Below are 16,261 nucleotides of genomic sequence, written 5' to 3' on the forward strand. Positions count from 1 at the left end.
AGATTTCCTAGTATTTCTCTGTTGCAATTGGGATATCGCAATAATAATTGGTTAGATAACCAATGCACATAACATAGATAACCAATGCACATAACAGTCTCTTTTTCTGCTCAGTACAACACTACTCCATCCCAGTTTGCACTATTTTTTTTTTTTTTGCACATGAGCCAATTGCATTAGGCACTTTTTGCATAATAAGCACAATTAAAAAAACCCTGTACATTGTTTACATCTGTTTCATTACTCAAATCAGTTTTATATATTGTTTACTTTCATAGATATTTATATACTTACATTTTATAATCATACTTCAGTCACTTCTATGTATATATGTTTATTTATGTGTATGTCGTGTATGATTTGTATGTTGTGTGTATGACTTCACTGTGGACGGCAAAGTAAGAATTTCATTGTACAGGGAAACGTGTTTCCTTACTGTGCACATGACAATAAACAGTTGAATTGAATAATAACAGCAGCAATATTTGTCAAACTGTATTGTGTCCTCTGCTTGTCACTTTATGCGGGCAGAGTAATACACAAGGGTGAAGAGGCTGGACGAGTGCTGTTATTGGCAGAATATTGCACAGCTATCTGCCAATCAGATATATATATATATATGTGTGTGTGTGTGTGTGTGTGTGTGTGTGTGTGTGTGTGTGTGTGTGTGTGTGTGTGTGTGTGTGTGTGTGCAATAAAATTTTATTGTTTTTTTTAATTTACTTTTAATTAGCAAATCAGTATACTTTATGGTTATGAAACAAAATAAGTGATGCAGATCTGAGCAATATTCATTTGAAATTTTAGCATCTGCAGTCTTTATATGCAGAAGTTTTACATTTAAAATGTCTGGTCTGACTATTTTAAGTTTACAAGTGTGATTATTTATCTTGACATGCACTAACAGACTGAAATTTGTCTGTGGTGTGTGTTGTAGCTCCTTAGACTCCTGGAGATGACGGAGGTTGACATGATCCGTGCGCTTCAGAACAGGATTAACACTGAAATGACTCTAGTGATGTCTGAGCGCTCGCGACACGACATGCAGATCCCTGCAGGTACCAAAGATCGTTGTGGAAAGAGATGAGACGGGTCTGGATGCAGTGCAGTCTGAGCTGCATTCAATACTTTTGTCATTGTGAGGGGTGGGGTTAGGTGAGCGCAATTTCAAACAGAAATTAAGGTAAAAGTATATAAAATAATTCAAATTTAACACGAGGGTTAGCAATTATGACTGCAACTGTATATTTAGACAGATAACAACAGTCTTTTCTAGATTGGTTTGTTCATCTCAGTCTTGTTTGGTGTTTTCACATGTGATAAAGATCTGTGGAAAAGACCATCAGCGAAACACAGCGTATCTTTAGAGAGACCGCAGATTGTGGAGGATTTTATCCAGAGACTGATGAGCGCTGAGGAGAGACAGACTGATGGACAGGTGAACAGTTCCCTCTATAGGCAAAAACTGCTTTTCATACAAATATCAGTTTTACAGTTTTGGGCTGTTTGACGTTTGTGTACACTTTTCCTATTTATGTATAGAATTGCATCCACAGCATAAAACATATGCTGGAATTGTTGGTGGTTCATTCAGCTGTGGGGACCTCTGATAAATCAGAGACTAAGCTAAAGAAAAAGGATTGAATTTTACATATGTATTGTGAATATATATTGGTATGTAATGAATAATTAGAGTATTTTCTAGGTGACGTTCTCCACTGCTCATCTGCAAGATTGTTTGACTGAGCTGTCCTGTGCTGTAATGAATCGTGAGAAAAGCGTCCTCCAGCGGTATTCGCAGTTTTATGAGCACATTCTCCAACAGCAGGAGCAACTGCTTTACCAGAGAGAGCAGGTACATCACCTAAACATGCATTTATTTCATCAGTAATACAGGAAACTGATGTGCTTTCTGTTTGAATATACAGTGAATATGAATATACAGTGCTCAACATAAATGACTACAACTAATTTTAAAAATGATTATTTTTATCCATTTCTCAGTGAATATAGGCCATATATTTTGGTGCATTTAAACAAAACAGATTTATTAAACAGGAATACTTATTAAAACAATATTTTAATCAACGAACATCTTTGAAATAGAAAGTTGATATAGTTAAATTCGTGTTAAATATTGAAAAAAATTGAAAAACTACAAAATTTCAGCAAAATTTTATACATTTTTTGTTTCTCTGGATTTTGTTCTTTTTTATATAGATTTATTTTTCCCTAACATATAAATTTAGGTGTACTAGTTTTCGACTGATATAAGTTATTTTGTTAGAATAGCTCCAGATTTGGCTTTGGTACTGGCTAAACTATGTATATGCACAAATATAATTTTGAAAAGAAAATATTAATTTAAATGAGAGATTTGTAAGGCGTAAACTCATAAATGTTGAGCACTGTATTGAAAATGTAATTTTTAATGTGACAGTCCAATCTCATGTGGATTTTCAGAAATCATTCTAATATGCTGAATTGCTCCTTATCTAATATTTTAGTGAAAACCATGATACGCTTTAGTATTTATTTCTAATAGCATTGCATAATAAATGTCATTTTCTGTCAGTTTTGCTCAATTTAATGCATACATGCTGAATATAGTAATGTCCATTGCTTATATGGTTTAAAAATATCTTACAATTCACCCCAAAAAAATGAAAAGTTTAAAAAATTTAAAAATATTATATCAGTTAGTCATGACGACACATGTTTTTAGTTTACTTATTAAACTCAGTTAATCATGTTCTAACTTAATTTTATAAGTTATGTAAGCTAATTTAAGTCAGTTTAACATAATATAAGTTCAATGGCCTCATAAGGTTAATTTGATTAAGTTTAAAAATTTAAGGCAATCAGAATTTTTTTTTACAGTGTAGATATATATTAAATAAAATCAATTAAATGAAATCATAATATAAAGTAAAAGTGTAAAATTTGATTTTGAAATAGTTACATTAAATACAAATTACGTTTAATAAATGTGTTACTAAGGCTGCATCCCAAACCGCATACTTTCATACTATATAGTACGCCAAAATCAATATGCGAGCCGAGTAGTATGTCCGAATTCATAGAATTCAAAAATCAGTATGCGAGAAGTACCCGGATGACTTACTACTTCCGGCGAGATTCCGGAGTGCGCATCCCATGCATGCTGCGCTATCCCATGATGCCCCGCGAGCGAATTCATGAATGGAAGTAAAGCGACGCAACTGACACAGGTAGGTCACGTGACCATGACAAAATGGCGGATGTAGTACGTCCGAATTCCATTCATACTTTTCACATTCATACTGTATAGAACGTACTTTTCTAATGGCCGAGTAGTACGTTTAAATTGAAATGCAGTACCTACTGAGTAGTAGGCGGTTTCGGACGCAGCCTCACATAATAAATTAAATGTAAATTAAATAAGAGAAGAGCTCATTTTTACTGAAAAGACTGATAGAAATTACAAATTAATATAAAATATAAGTAAATTATGTTCACTTGAAGACTTGTTCAGTAATATAAAAATCAAGACAAAGTTCTAGAATAGGGGAGGCTGACCTTGTTCCTGGAGAGCCACCTTCCTGCAGATTTCAGTTGCAACCCATATCAAACACACCTGCCTGTAATTATCACGTGGTGCTTAGGTCCTAATTATTTGGTTCAGGTGTGTTTGATACGAGTAGCAACTGAAATCTGCAGGAAGGTGGCTCTCCAGGAACAGGGTTGGGCACCCCTGCTTTAGGTCAAATACCATCTCTTCTGTTTTCTTAGTATTTATTTTTAGCTTATGTAGTATCACTTTAATTAACAAACTAGACCTGGCTTTTAATGCACAATTTCCTACATAAATGTAATTCATTTGTTCATGTGGATGTTTAATAATTTTCATTTGTATGAAACATCCACAACGTTGTTATATTCATAGCTGCCAACATTTGTCTTTAAAAAAATTCGGGAAGAGTAGGGGGGGTTTTGGGGGTGAGGTGTCTGAATAACACAACTGAAAACCGGGTTAGTAACTGTACTTTGGTGTTAGTAACTACTATGGACCGGGTTTTGGATTGCCGCTGCAATCGTATACTATACCAAAGTTGATGACCCGGGGGTGTTACAGACAGTACCAAAAAGCTGAGGTCTGAGGGGCGGAGGGGTGGGGTTTTGAACTTATGGGATTTTTCTGGGAGAAATAACAAAACAGGAGGGTGGGGGGAGATTGGTCTGAAATACAGTAGACTTGACAGATATGATTATATTTACATTATATTTGTATTACTATATGATTGTTTTTACTATGAAGGTAGGCAATGATGCTGACATGGCATTAAATAAAAGATACAATACAATCGGATACAATAAACTAATGAGACTGAGCAATTCCAGCATTATGGATGTGACATTTTTAGTAAAAACTCAATACAAAAATTCGCAAGTACAGTTGAAGTCAGAATTATTAGCAAAATTATTTTTAACAAAGCAAGGAAATTTTCAAAGTATGTCTGATAATATTTTTTCTTCTGGAGAAAATCTTATTTGTTATATTTCAGCTAGAATAAAAGCAGTTATTAATTTTTAAAAAAAACATTTTTGGGACAAAATTATTAGCCCCTTTAAGCAATTTTTTTTTCGATAATCTACAGAACAAACCATCGTTATACAATAACTTGCCTAATTACCCTAACCTGCGTAGTTCACCTTATTAACCTAGTTAAGCCTTTAAATGTCACTTTAAGCTGTATAGTAGTGTCTTGAAAAAATATCATGTAAAATATTATTTACTGTCATCATGTCTAAGATAAAATAAAACAGTTATTAGAAATAAGTTTTTAAAACTATTATGCTTAGAAATGTGCTGAAACAATCTTCCCTCCATTAAACAGAAATTGGTGAAAAAAATAAACAGGGGCGCTAATAATTCAGGGGGGCTAATAATTCTGACTTCAACTGTATATGGACATATTTTCCAAAATAAATGACCACAGAGCTATAGGATCAGAAAAATATCAATCTCTAAACATGTTTAATATTTTAAATGAGGGAAACAAACATGCATTATATGGATGTGACCAAAAAAGTCTGCGAGTTTACAGTATACAACATATTTTGTAGAAATTCTGTGAATTAAACTGCACAACCCAAAAGAAACAATGCTAATCAGAAGGATAAGAGCTGCTCTCTGTAGAACAAACCGGATTGATTTTATTTTATATGACATTTTTGCATTTATGAGCAAAAAAGCTTCATTATGGATGTGACGTCTCTCTGTTATGGATGTGACAGATGTGAAATTGGCACTTGTGTGACTTTGGTAAATCAAACATAATAGTTTAAAAAACATTCACAAAGACATTTTTCGAGTTGTTTTACAGTACTGTAAAAATAAAGTCATTTTAATTTAAAATTGTTATATATTATTAATATGTTCAATTTAAAATATTTTAAAAGTGATGCAACAATACGGATGCATCTTTCTGAACTGAGATCAATCTCTTTCTGCAGGATGTTAAAGAGCTGGAAGCCAAAAACCTGCAGTCCAGCGATCCTTACAGAAAGGTAAAGTCGGCTTTTTGCACATATCAGCATGTTTCTTCACTGAATCATTCATAAACCTGTCTAATCTCAGGTGTCAGATGTGTGTCGAGGGATGATGCTTGAAATCACAGCTTTGCGCGCAAAAGTTAATCAACTAGAAGAGGAAAAGAGAAACTTGGATCAACACCTCAACCTCAAACACAGAGAACGATACGACACACTGGTTCGCCAGCTGTTTTCCTCATGTCTGCTTCTAAAGGTGTGTTTTGAATACACAGGCTGCATCCTAATTCACCACTCATACTACACCCTAAATGTATGTGCTCTTTTCGTGCAGAAAGATACATGCTTTTGAGAGAGTAACAGAAGAGTAGTTAAACTTCAGAACAAACTATGTCATCATTTATGGAATTTGTTGCTTAGTTACATGTCCTGTTAAGCATCTCGCCACATCCTCCACATTGTTTTTGAACTATTAGCTCGTTCTAGTGGAGATGGGTTATAACATGTTAATCTGTCTCGTAAACACAGAATTGTCTGCATGTTATTTGAAATTTAATGCCCAAACGTGTCTTTATAATAATTGATCATTGTTGTAGATGAGGGGCGACGCAGTGGCGCAGTGGGTAGCACGTTCGCCTCACAGCAAGAAGGTCGCTGGGTCGATCCTCGGCTCAGTTGGCGTTTCTGTGGGGAGTTTGCATGTTCTTCCTGCGTTCACGTGGGTTTCCTCTGGGTGCTCCGGTTTCCCGCACAGTCCAAAGACATGTGGTACAGGTGAATTGGGTAGGCTAAATTGTCCGTAATGTATGTATGAATGTGTGTGTGTATGTGTGGATGTTTCCCAGAGATGGGTTATGGCTGGAAGGGCATCCGCTGCATAAAAACTTGCTGGATAAGTTGGCGGTTCATTCCGCTGTGGCGACCCCAGATTAGTAAAGGGACTAAGCCGACAAGAAAATGAATGAATGAATGAATGTTGTAAATGAAATGAATAATGTGGATAAAATGAATTAAATATTTTTCTTGTCAGGTTAGGTATTTTTATTAATAATCATTCAATCCCAGGTTATGATTTTCATAACAACAACATCTCAAACATATTTTTTGCATTTAATGACAGTTGTCATGTGCATGCATTTTAAGAGTTCACACTTAGCTGATGATTGATTATGAAGCAGGTTTGGCATGCTGTCCCGGGAGAGGGCCCTGAGCTCATAAGGTTCTTGAGCCCTGGGCTCCCTCCTGTTTGCAAGCCGAGGGGAGTTTGAGCTCAGGTAGTTCACGAGAACTCCCACTTTTTGATAAGAGCTGATGGCAGAATATAATTGCTTTGAAGAAATATGCTGCTGGATAAGAGTTTGACTCTAGTGCTAAGTTTAGATTGATCAATTCACTTATGAGTAGGCCCACACGGAATCTGCGTGTGCAGATTTCCGCAGATTTTTAGCCCATTATTGATTCTGTTTATTTACTTGAGTAAATGTGTGTAAATCTATATTCATTCAGTTTTTAAATTAAGTACAGTAATATTATTGACTAATATGAAAATGTTCATCTGCTTTATGTACAATGCAGTTTGTACAGTAATATTTTCTGTCTTTTACTAGGTATATTATATGAGAGACTTGCTTTGTTTACCAAATAAGTGAATCGAATTGGATGTGCATTTTAAACATTGAATAAAAGTTAAAAAGATATTATTTTTTATTTCACATATTAAGGTTTCAGTTATGATACCCCCAAAATAATTCCACAAAAATCTGCAGATTTTTACCAAAATTCTCCGCAAAAATAGCAAAAAAAAAGTCTGCAGGTTCTGTCTGGCCCTGCATATGAGGCTATTTTTGGTATGTGGGAGGAAACCAGAGAACCTTGGGGAAACCCACGCGAGCATGGGAAGAACATGCAAACTTGCCACAGAAATGACAGCCGGTCTGTTAAGGGCTAGAACCCTTGACGTTTCTTGCTGCGAAGCAACAGTGTTAATCACTGGGCCACCGTGCCACCCTATGAAGGGAAAGATGGAGAAGTAGGGGGGAAGGGGGTATTCTTCGAGGCGAAGATGACTGTAGTAAGAAACCCTGGCTCTTTATATAGTTATGAATCGCATGATGGGTGAATTACGCTTTAGCTAATGCAGAACCAGGTGTGATCAATCAGAATCACGTGATGCTCTTGAAATTAGTTTATAAATAAACTTTACCAAATCTCAGTGTTGTGTAATGATTATAATGTCTAATGAAAACTCCCATTCTGTTTTTTAGAAATGTCTCTTCAGAAAGAATTGTAACTTATTTATTAAATATCAATGTGAAAAATCACATTTGATGTTTCTTATATGATATTATTATAATACATAATGTTGTCATGTTGTCACATATACACACGCACATATAGGCACCTGCCGGTACCTGACTGTATTGTTGTTTTTTGTTGATGCTTCATTTTCTTTGTATTTGTATGATCCCAATTTGTGTACCTTTTGCATATTGTTATAAAAAAAATAATGTCTTAGATGAAATATGGTATAATAAAAAGTTTTTTTTTTCGTATAGTCTCTTATTGATGAAGAGTATGAAGTTGTCTGTGCTATATATATTGTCTCCGATTCAAGTTGTAAGAGCAACAAATAATAACTTCTAGTTGATCATTTAGCAAATTGGCAGATTTTTCCATTTGTGCTGTCCATTACATTAACAAAGCATATAAGAGGGCAAATTCTCCAGCAGGATAGCGCTCCTTCTCATACTTCAGCCTCCACATCAAGGTTTCTGAAAGCATAGAAGGTCAAGGTGCTCCAGGATTGGCCAGCCCAGTCCCCAGACTTAAACATTATTGAGCATGTCTGGGGTAAGATGAAGGAGGAGGCATTGAAGATGAATAAAAGAATCTTGATGAACTCTGGGAGTCCTGCAAGGACACTTTCTTTGCCATTCCAGATGACTTTATTAATAAGTGATTTGAGTCATTGTAGAGATGAATGGATGCAGTCCTCCAAGCTCATGACGGAGTCAGACACAATATTCATTCTTTTTCCACTGCAGCATGACTTTATATTCTACACTGGACATTATTTCTGTTAAGTGACAAGACTTTTGTCTTTTTGTCTCTTTTGTATACCAAATGATCAACTAGAAGCCAAGTTATTATTATTAAAACTTGGATAGGCGACAAGACTTTCGTCAGGTAGTGTACAGTATATACACACACATGTATGTTGTCATGGTTCTTATCTACATTGATCTCACCATGAAATAGCCATAATAAGCTGCTGATTTGGCAATAACAAACAAATAAACAATACAGACACATTTTATATCCTAACTAAGATAGACAGTATACAAATTGTGACGCAGCATAAAGCCATAAAAGTTCAATTGTTTATGCATAAAATGACTTAAACAATATATTTAGTGTGACTCTTTCTGCCATTCACAGGCACGTCTGGACAGTTATAATGAGAAAATGGACCATGATGTCCGTCAGCTGATCAGCAGCGTGAGGAAGGAAGGCGTGGACAGAATCATCAAACTGAAAACTAGATTATCACCCGCTGATGATAACCAGAGTCTCATTCACACACTTCAGCAGGTAAGCTGCTGGGATGAGCTTTGTTATAATGCAGAAACCCACAATGGTATTTAAAAAAAATGTGGCTTTTGGGGTGAAATGTCACATTTACCTTTTCTCCGTGGTGTTTATCTGACATTATTATGTCTTGGTTGGGTTCAGAAAGAGCTTTTAGAGGATCTTGATGGGGAGAACAGCAGGCTGGCTGCGCTGGTGTGTAAACTGAGAATCTTCAGCCGCTGGAAGCTGCTGACAGAGCAAGAGAGACTCCAGAAAGAGCTGCTGCACTGGAGACTGGTATGAAGTGCACATGATAAATCAGTCTCAACCACCTTCCTGGAGGACCATCCTGCACATTTTCCATGTTTCCTCAACCAAATGTATTCAGATCATCAGCTTATTTGCAGAGAGCAGAGACTTGTAATGGATGTGACAGACAAAGGAGACATCCAAAACATGCAGTGTTGGTGGCTCTCCAGGAATGTGGTTGAGAAACACTGTGTTAAAGGGACATCAGTTAATAATAATTTTTAATTTGTAATAATTGCTAATATCGCAATACATGTTTGCAGCAAAACGATATATCGCAATGTCAGATTAGCCAATACCGTGCAGCCCCACTGTGAATGAATGCTGCTTCTGTGTGTCCAGAATGAGGCGTCTTGTAAAACTGAAGCTGTAAAAGTGAAGCTGATCTCAGAGCAGAAGGAGATTGTGTCCAGACAGGAGCTGGATGCAGTGAAGGAGGCTCTGCTGCAGTGTCAGACTGAATATGAACACATACAGAAGCAGATCACACTGCAGGTATGCACATCTATCATATGCGAAAGCATGGCCATCAGAAAGACTTGAAATATATAAACTACCTGATGAAAGTCTCGTTGCCTATACAAGTTTTAGGAGCAACAAATAATAACTTGACTTATAGTTGATCACTTGGTATCAGAAGTGGCTTATATGAGAGGCAAAGGCCTCTAGATTATGCTTTTTTTTTACCAAAATAAAATATGATCATGCCTTGATTTTTAATGATTTAATTAGGACAGTAAGGTTTGACTTTGCTTAGACAAAAGTCTTGTCACTTAGCAGAAATAATGTCCAGTATAGAATATAAAGTCATGCTGCAGTGAAAGAAGAATGAATGTTGTGACTGACTCCATCATGAGCTTGGAGGACTGCATCGTCTCTGCAATGACTCTAATCACTTATTAATAAAGTCATCTGGAATGGCAAAGAAATTGTTCTTGCAGGACTCCCAGAGTTCATCAAGATTTTTTGAATTCATCTTCAATGCCTCCTCCTTCATCTTACCCCAGACATGCTCAATAATGTTCATGTCTGGTGATTGGGCTGGCCAATCCTGGAGCCTTCTTTGCTTTCAGGAACTTTGATGTGGAGGGTGAAGTATGAGAAGGAGTTGATGTTGCCATCCACTCTGCAGATCTCTCGCACACCCCCATACTGAATTAACCCCAAACCATGATTTATTCTTCACCAAAATTGACTGATTTCTGTGAGACTCTTGGGTCCACGCAGGTTCCAGTAGGTCTGCAGTATTTGTGATGATTGGGATGCAGTTCAACAGATGATTCATCGGATAAATCTACCTTCTGACACTTTTCCAAATGATCAACTAGAAGTCAAGTTATTATTTGTTGCTCTTACAACTGAGATCGACGACAAGACTTTTGTCAGGTAGTGTTTGTATAACCCTGATAGAGCTGAATGTATAAGCTTGTACATTGACAGGACAATATTTGGCAGAGATAAAACTATTTGAACATCTGGAATCTGAGAGTTAAAAATATATATTTTTAAATATAAATATTATTCAATATTAAGATGGTTTTTTTTATAATATTATAAGTAAGATATAATCAAGAGTGTTGAGAAAAGTGTTTTGGATAACATTCTTTAGGATATCTTGTTTTGTCAAGAAAGAAATTCATAAAAGCTTACAACCACTTAAATGTGAGGAAATGATGAGGAAATGTTAATGTTTGGGTGAATTATCCCTTTAATGGTATAAATACAAATGTATTTTTAAAATTGCTAAATTCTTTTCGACATTAAAAATCAGAAGTTGAAAACTTGTTGAATCATTGAATACCTCCTCAATTGTAAGTAGCTTTGAAAAAAGGCATCTGATAAGTGATTAAATGTAATGTAAATATAAGTGTGAAAGATCAAGTCTGAACTTACAATGCTAAAAATGTTGTTTTGCATCACAGGAATAAAATAAAAACAATAGAAAATTGTTATCCTTTAACTGTAATAATATTTCAGTAACACCAAAGACTATAGACGAATTACCACACGGTTCCAGGTTGAAAAAAAAAAACGCTGGCAATAGCAAACGTGTCGTGTTGTGCAGTAGGATGCCAAATTCAAAAGTCCAAAAATAGAAAACTTAACATTTACCGTACACCACACTGCTTTTAATGCCAACCGCAGATGTCTTTGGCTAAAAGGGAGCTGAATAAAGTGACGATCTATAGACCAATTACCATGTTTGTAAACATTCAGGATGCGCGTGCAGGGAGGTGGCAGAAGAAACGGGTGCAGTACAGTATGCTGAATCATACACATTACTCGTTTTTGATTGCAGCAATGATTTCAGCAAAAACAGTTAAATAGGGTTAATTAAACCACGGACACTGAATGCTAAGAATATTATATAAGTTATATATATAAGTTATTAAGGTAAACTTGGTTTTATATTCACACATTCATTCAGTTACAACTTGTGACACACTCCCTATATTGTTTACCACGGCACTTTAAATATTCGATCTGAAATAACCTGCAAGTGTGACTTGAAAACAACATTAACACTGTTTATTTGACTGTGAACATTATTGTACTTTAATAGTCATAGGCTGCTAAAATTATTTTGCTATTTAGAGTTTTGCAAATAATAAAGTCCGAATGTGCGTATATAAAACCAACTTTACCTCTATGGTAAGTTCACATACCCTGCCTTAAGTTCAGGTGTAGTTCGCTGTCAGAATGCAGTTGTTTTGCTTGTTGATGATTACCCAGAGCTTGTACAGCTCCATCTTCTTTCCCTGTCTTTGGCTAGGCAGAACATTGTTTTTTTTGCACTATAAAGTTTTAAATCTGGTCATCATGGAGCATTATTTCTCGCACATGACCACACAGAACAACATTGTAGGCATCCAAAGACTTGTAGGCCTTTAACTTCTCTCTTGTTAAAACACTTGGAGCTTCAATGAGATTGTATATTTGGGGCTGGATGCTTGGCCATTTCGTCTTATCCAATATCCATTGGGAGGGTGCTATCGCAAATGGACCTGTCAGATACTGTCAGATAAACGACACTCACTTTAAGGTTTATTTTGCAGAATAACTGTGCTTATTACTGGGTGACAAGCTGTTATAATACGCTGAAAGCGCATTATTATCCGTCTTTCGGATGAGACGTTAAACCGAGGTCCTGACTCTGTGGTCATTAAAAATCCTATGGCACTTCTCGTGAAAGAGCAGGGGTGTAACCCCGGTGTCCTGGCCAAAGTCCCTCTATTGGCCCTTACGATCATGGCCTCCCAATCACCCCCTTCCACCGAATTTGCTCTATCACTGTCTCTCCTCTCCACCAATAGCTGGTGTTTAGTGAGCGCACTGGCACTGTTGTCCTGTGGCTGCCGTCGCATCATCCAAGTGGATGCTGCACACTGGTGGTGGTGTGGAGGGACCCCCCTCATGATTGTGAAGCGCTTTGGGTGTATGGCCATACACAATAAATGCGCTATATAAAATACACATTACATTACATGTAAATAATATATATATAATATGTAATCAATATAACTTATTTCTGAGACAACAACAAACTGTGCCACATCAGATGTCGTTCCCTCGCTGTAAATGCTAGTGCTCCCGATTTTTTTTCCCGACACCTTCCTGCGCACGCATTCTGAATGTTTACAAACATGGTAATTCGTCTAAAGAATGCACAAGACATGTCACTCATGTAGTTTTAAATGGGGAAAAGTGTAACAGTCAGTATGGTGAATGAAGCCCCACCTTCTAGTATAGGAGCCAATCAGCAATCACTATAGACTGATGATTCTACGGGGGCAAGGGCTCAGACTTGACGTGAGTTTCTGCAGATTTTGTGAGTTTGAACGTTTAGAAGTGAACTAAAGAATCAGCTGTTCCCCTTCGGTTGGGGAACTTCAGTGCCATGAATGGGAGGATTCGGATCAGAAGCCGCTTATCTGGAGAGTATTGAACGGGCCAATGAATGAAATTAATTGGCAGCGTAAGCTTGCGCAGGTGTGCGACATCTGCAATTATCTCAGCATATAAGCACACCTGAAGCCAGCAGACGCCATCCTTTTCGCTTCAGATCCTTTCTGAGTGAGTCGATGAGGGTTCCTCTTGCTGATCAGCACTTCAGAGCGAACGAGTGTGTCTCCCGGTCCAGAGTGGGTCTTCGCGGTGGCAGATGGTCGAGCTGGGTTACTCCCTTGCCTGCGGTTCTTTGGGTCCGGTCCTCCAGAGCGGTGCGTATAGTTGCAACTTTCCCAAAAGAGCAACACAGTCGTGCAGCACGTCCTTTTCAGGATGGCGCTCCGACTGTGCGTTTCTGGATGCGGGGGTTTCCTGTCTCCGGATGATGGACACGATCACTGCATTGCATGTTTGGGGGTCCAGCATGTTAATGCGGTGCTCGCGGGCGGTTCATGTCGTCATTGCGATGCCATGACCGTTGCACAGCTAAGATCGCGGCTAACTTTCGCAAGAGAGCGAGCCACCCCAGTTGCCTCCTGCTCTAAAAAAGCAGCGGGCGCTCGGGCAGATCTGAGGGTTTCAGCGGGAGCTAATCCGCCGCCCACGGGCTCGCGGACCTCTCGCTCCTCACGGCGCTCCATCCAAGCTTCGGGTGGTGAGAGTGATCCGTCTAACCAGATGGTAGCTCTCACACTCGCTGACACCGGAGATCAGATGTCCTCCGCGGCATCGGAGGGTGGGTTATGAGGCGATCCCGTCAGTGGAGCGCGCTATCGCGGTCAATCTTTGTCCGCGCGGCGCCTCTACGTGGCGGGGTTTGCCCCGCCTCCCGTCCAAAGCCTGTAGGTTGTCTGCCTCCCTCGGAGCCAGAGCTTATAAGGCTGCGGGCCAGGCTGCTTCTGCTTTGCACGCGATGGCCACCTACCAGCGCTACCAAGCGCAGGCGCTGGCCGAGCTGCACGAGGGCGGGTCCAACCCAAGCTTATTACATGAGCTGCGCACCGCGACCGACTATGCTCTTCGGACTACTAAGTCCGCCGCGTGTGCGCTGGGGAGGACGATGTCCACACTTGTGGTTCAGGAACGCCACCTCTGGCTAAACCTGGCCGATATGCGCGACGTTGACAAAGTTCGCTTTCTTGACTCGCCCATATCCCAGGCTGGCCTGTTCGGCGACACCGTCGGTGAATTCACCCAGGAATTCAAGGCGGTGAAAGAGCAGTCGGATGCGATGGGCAATGTCATCTATCGGCGTGGCCGTAAGCCCGCTCCGCCCGCCGAGCCATCCACCTCCGCTGTTCCTCGCCGAGGGCGCCCGCCAACGAGTGCTGCCCCGCCCCCGCCTGCGCCTCCGGCCAAGCGGGCGCGGCGTTCACCTCGAAAGCAGGCAGCCCCTCCTGCCCAGGGCGCCGTTAAGTCCGGTAAACGGACCGCGAAGCGTCCCTGAGACAGGCCATCCGGAGAAGAGGAAACTTGCTCTTTCCCCGCTGGAGGGCGGGGCCCCGATAACAACGGTACTTTTCAGTGCCACCAAAACATCAGTAAAGAGCACTTTTTCCCTTCCCCGGATGTGACTGCACGAGTTCTGCCAGTCCGGGACGCGCTGCCTTCCGGCTCGCAGACTCTACGTGCTTCGCCAGTGGCTCACGAGCGCTGGGGGGACGGTCTCCCTTTCCTCAGCCCTCCAGCCCCCTCTCCGGAGTCAGGGTGCGGAGCCAGAGCGAATCGCTCTCCTCCAGCTCTTCCGCGGGACCCTCGTGCTTCCCGGATCAGCACACCCACTCCGCGCTGCCCCACCGCTGGTACGTCAGCGATTGTAGCGATGACTCCATTAGCGAGGGCTCTGCCTGCCTGGTTAGCGCGGGCCAGCCCCTCGCGGTGGCTCATACGCACAATCAGACTCGGTTACGCGATTCAGTTCACGAAACGGCCCCCCAAGTTTACGGGCGTGTATTTCTCCAGGGTCAACCCCCTGTCCGCCCCTGTCTTGCGAGAGGAGATTGCTGCCCTCCTGGCGAAGGGTGCAATCGAGCCGGTTCCTCCAGCCGAGATGGAGAGTGGGTTTTACAGCCCATACTTCATCGTACCCAAAAAGAGCGGTGGGTCACGGCCAATCCTAGATCTGCGCGTTTTGAACCGCTGTCTGCACAAGCTGCCGTTCAGAATGCTCACGCAGAGGCGCATTCTCCAATGCGTTCGTCCTCGGGATTGGTTTGCAGCCATAGACCTGAAGGACGCGTATTTCCATGTCTCCATTCTTCCACGCCACCGCCAATTTCTGCGGTTTGCGTTCGAGGGTCGAGCGTGGCAGTACAAGGTCCTCCCCTTCGGGCTCTCTCTGTCTCCGCGGGTCTTCACCAAACTCGCGGAGGGTGCCCTAGCGCCCCTTCGGCTCGCGGGCATTCGCATACTCAATTATCTCGACGACTGGCTGATTTTAGCCCACTCGCGGGAGCAATTGATTATGCACAGGGACAAGGTGCTTCGGCATCTCCGCCTACTGGGGCTTCAGGTCAACCGAGAAAAGAGCAAACTCGCCCCCGTGCAGAGGATTTCTTTTCTCGGGATGGAGCTGGACTCGATCACCATGGTAGCGCACCTCTCCGAGGAACGCGCTCGCCTGTTGCTGAACTGTCTGAGGGAGCTCGACAGCAAACTAGTGGTCCCACTGAAGTTCTTTCAGAGGCTCCTGGGGCATATGGCATCCGCAGCCGCCGTCACGCCGCTCGGGTTGCTCCATATGAGACCACTTCAGCACTGGCTTCACGATCGGGTCCCCAGACGCGCATGGCACGCGGGCACACACCGGGTCTCGGTTACTGCGCTGTGTCGCCGCGCCCTCAGCCCTTGGAACGACCCCTCGTTCCTACAGGCCGGTGTGCCTCTAGGACAGGCGTCCAGC

The 16,261-nt window shown here is 40.7% G+C and overlaps 1 protein-coding gene across 3 annotated transcripts in view; it reads left to right on the forward strand.

The window, feature by feature from the left end:
* ccdc162 (coiled-coil domain containing 162) overlaps positions 1-16,261 on the forward strand; it is a 93,221-nt gene that overhangs the window by 67,676 nt on the left and 9,284 nt on the right. For all 3 annotated transcript variants that reach the window (NM_001443253.1, NM_001443255.1, NM_001443254.1), the window contains 8 exon segments: positions 938-1,058; positions 1,326-1,438; positions 1,706-1,855; positions 5,497-5,550; positions 5,621-5,788; positions 8,971-9,123; positions 9,265-9,399; positions 9,754-9,906. In NM_001443253.1, the coding sequence (NP_001430182.1) occupies positions 938-1,058; positions 1,326-1,438; positions 1,706-1,855; positions 5,497-5,550; positions 5,621-5,788; positions 8,971-9,123; positions 9,265-9,399; positions 9,754-9,906 (1,047 nt within the window).

The sequence above is a fragment of the Danio rerio genome, chromosome 17 (assembly GCF_052040795.2).
Source record: "Danio rerio strain M-AB ecotype USA chromosome 17, GRCz13ab, whole genome shotgun sequence".
In the NCBI taxonomy this organism is placed as follows: domain Eukaryota; kingdom Metazoa; phylum Chordata; class Actinopteri; order Cypriniformes; family Danionidae; genus Danio; species Danio rerio.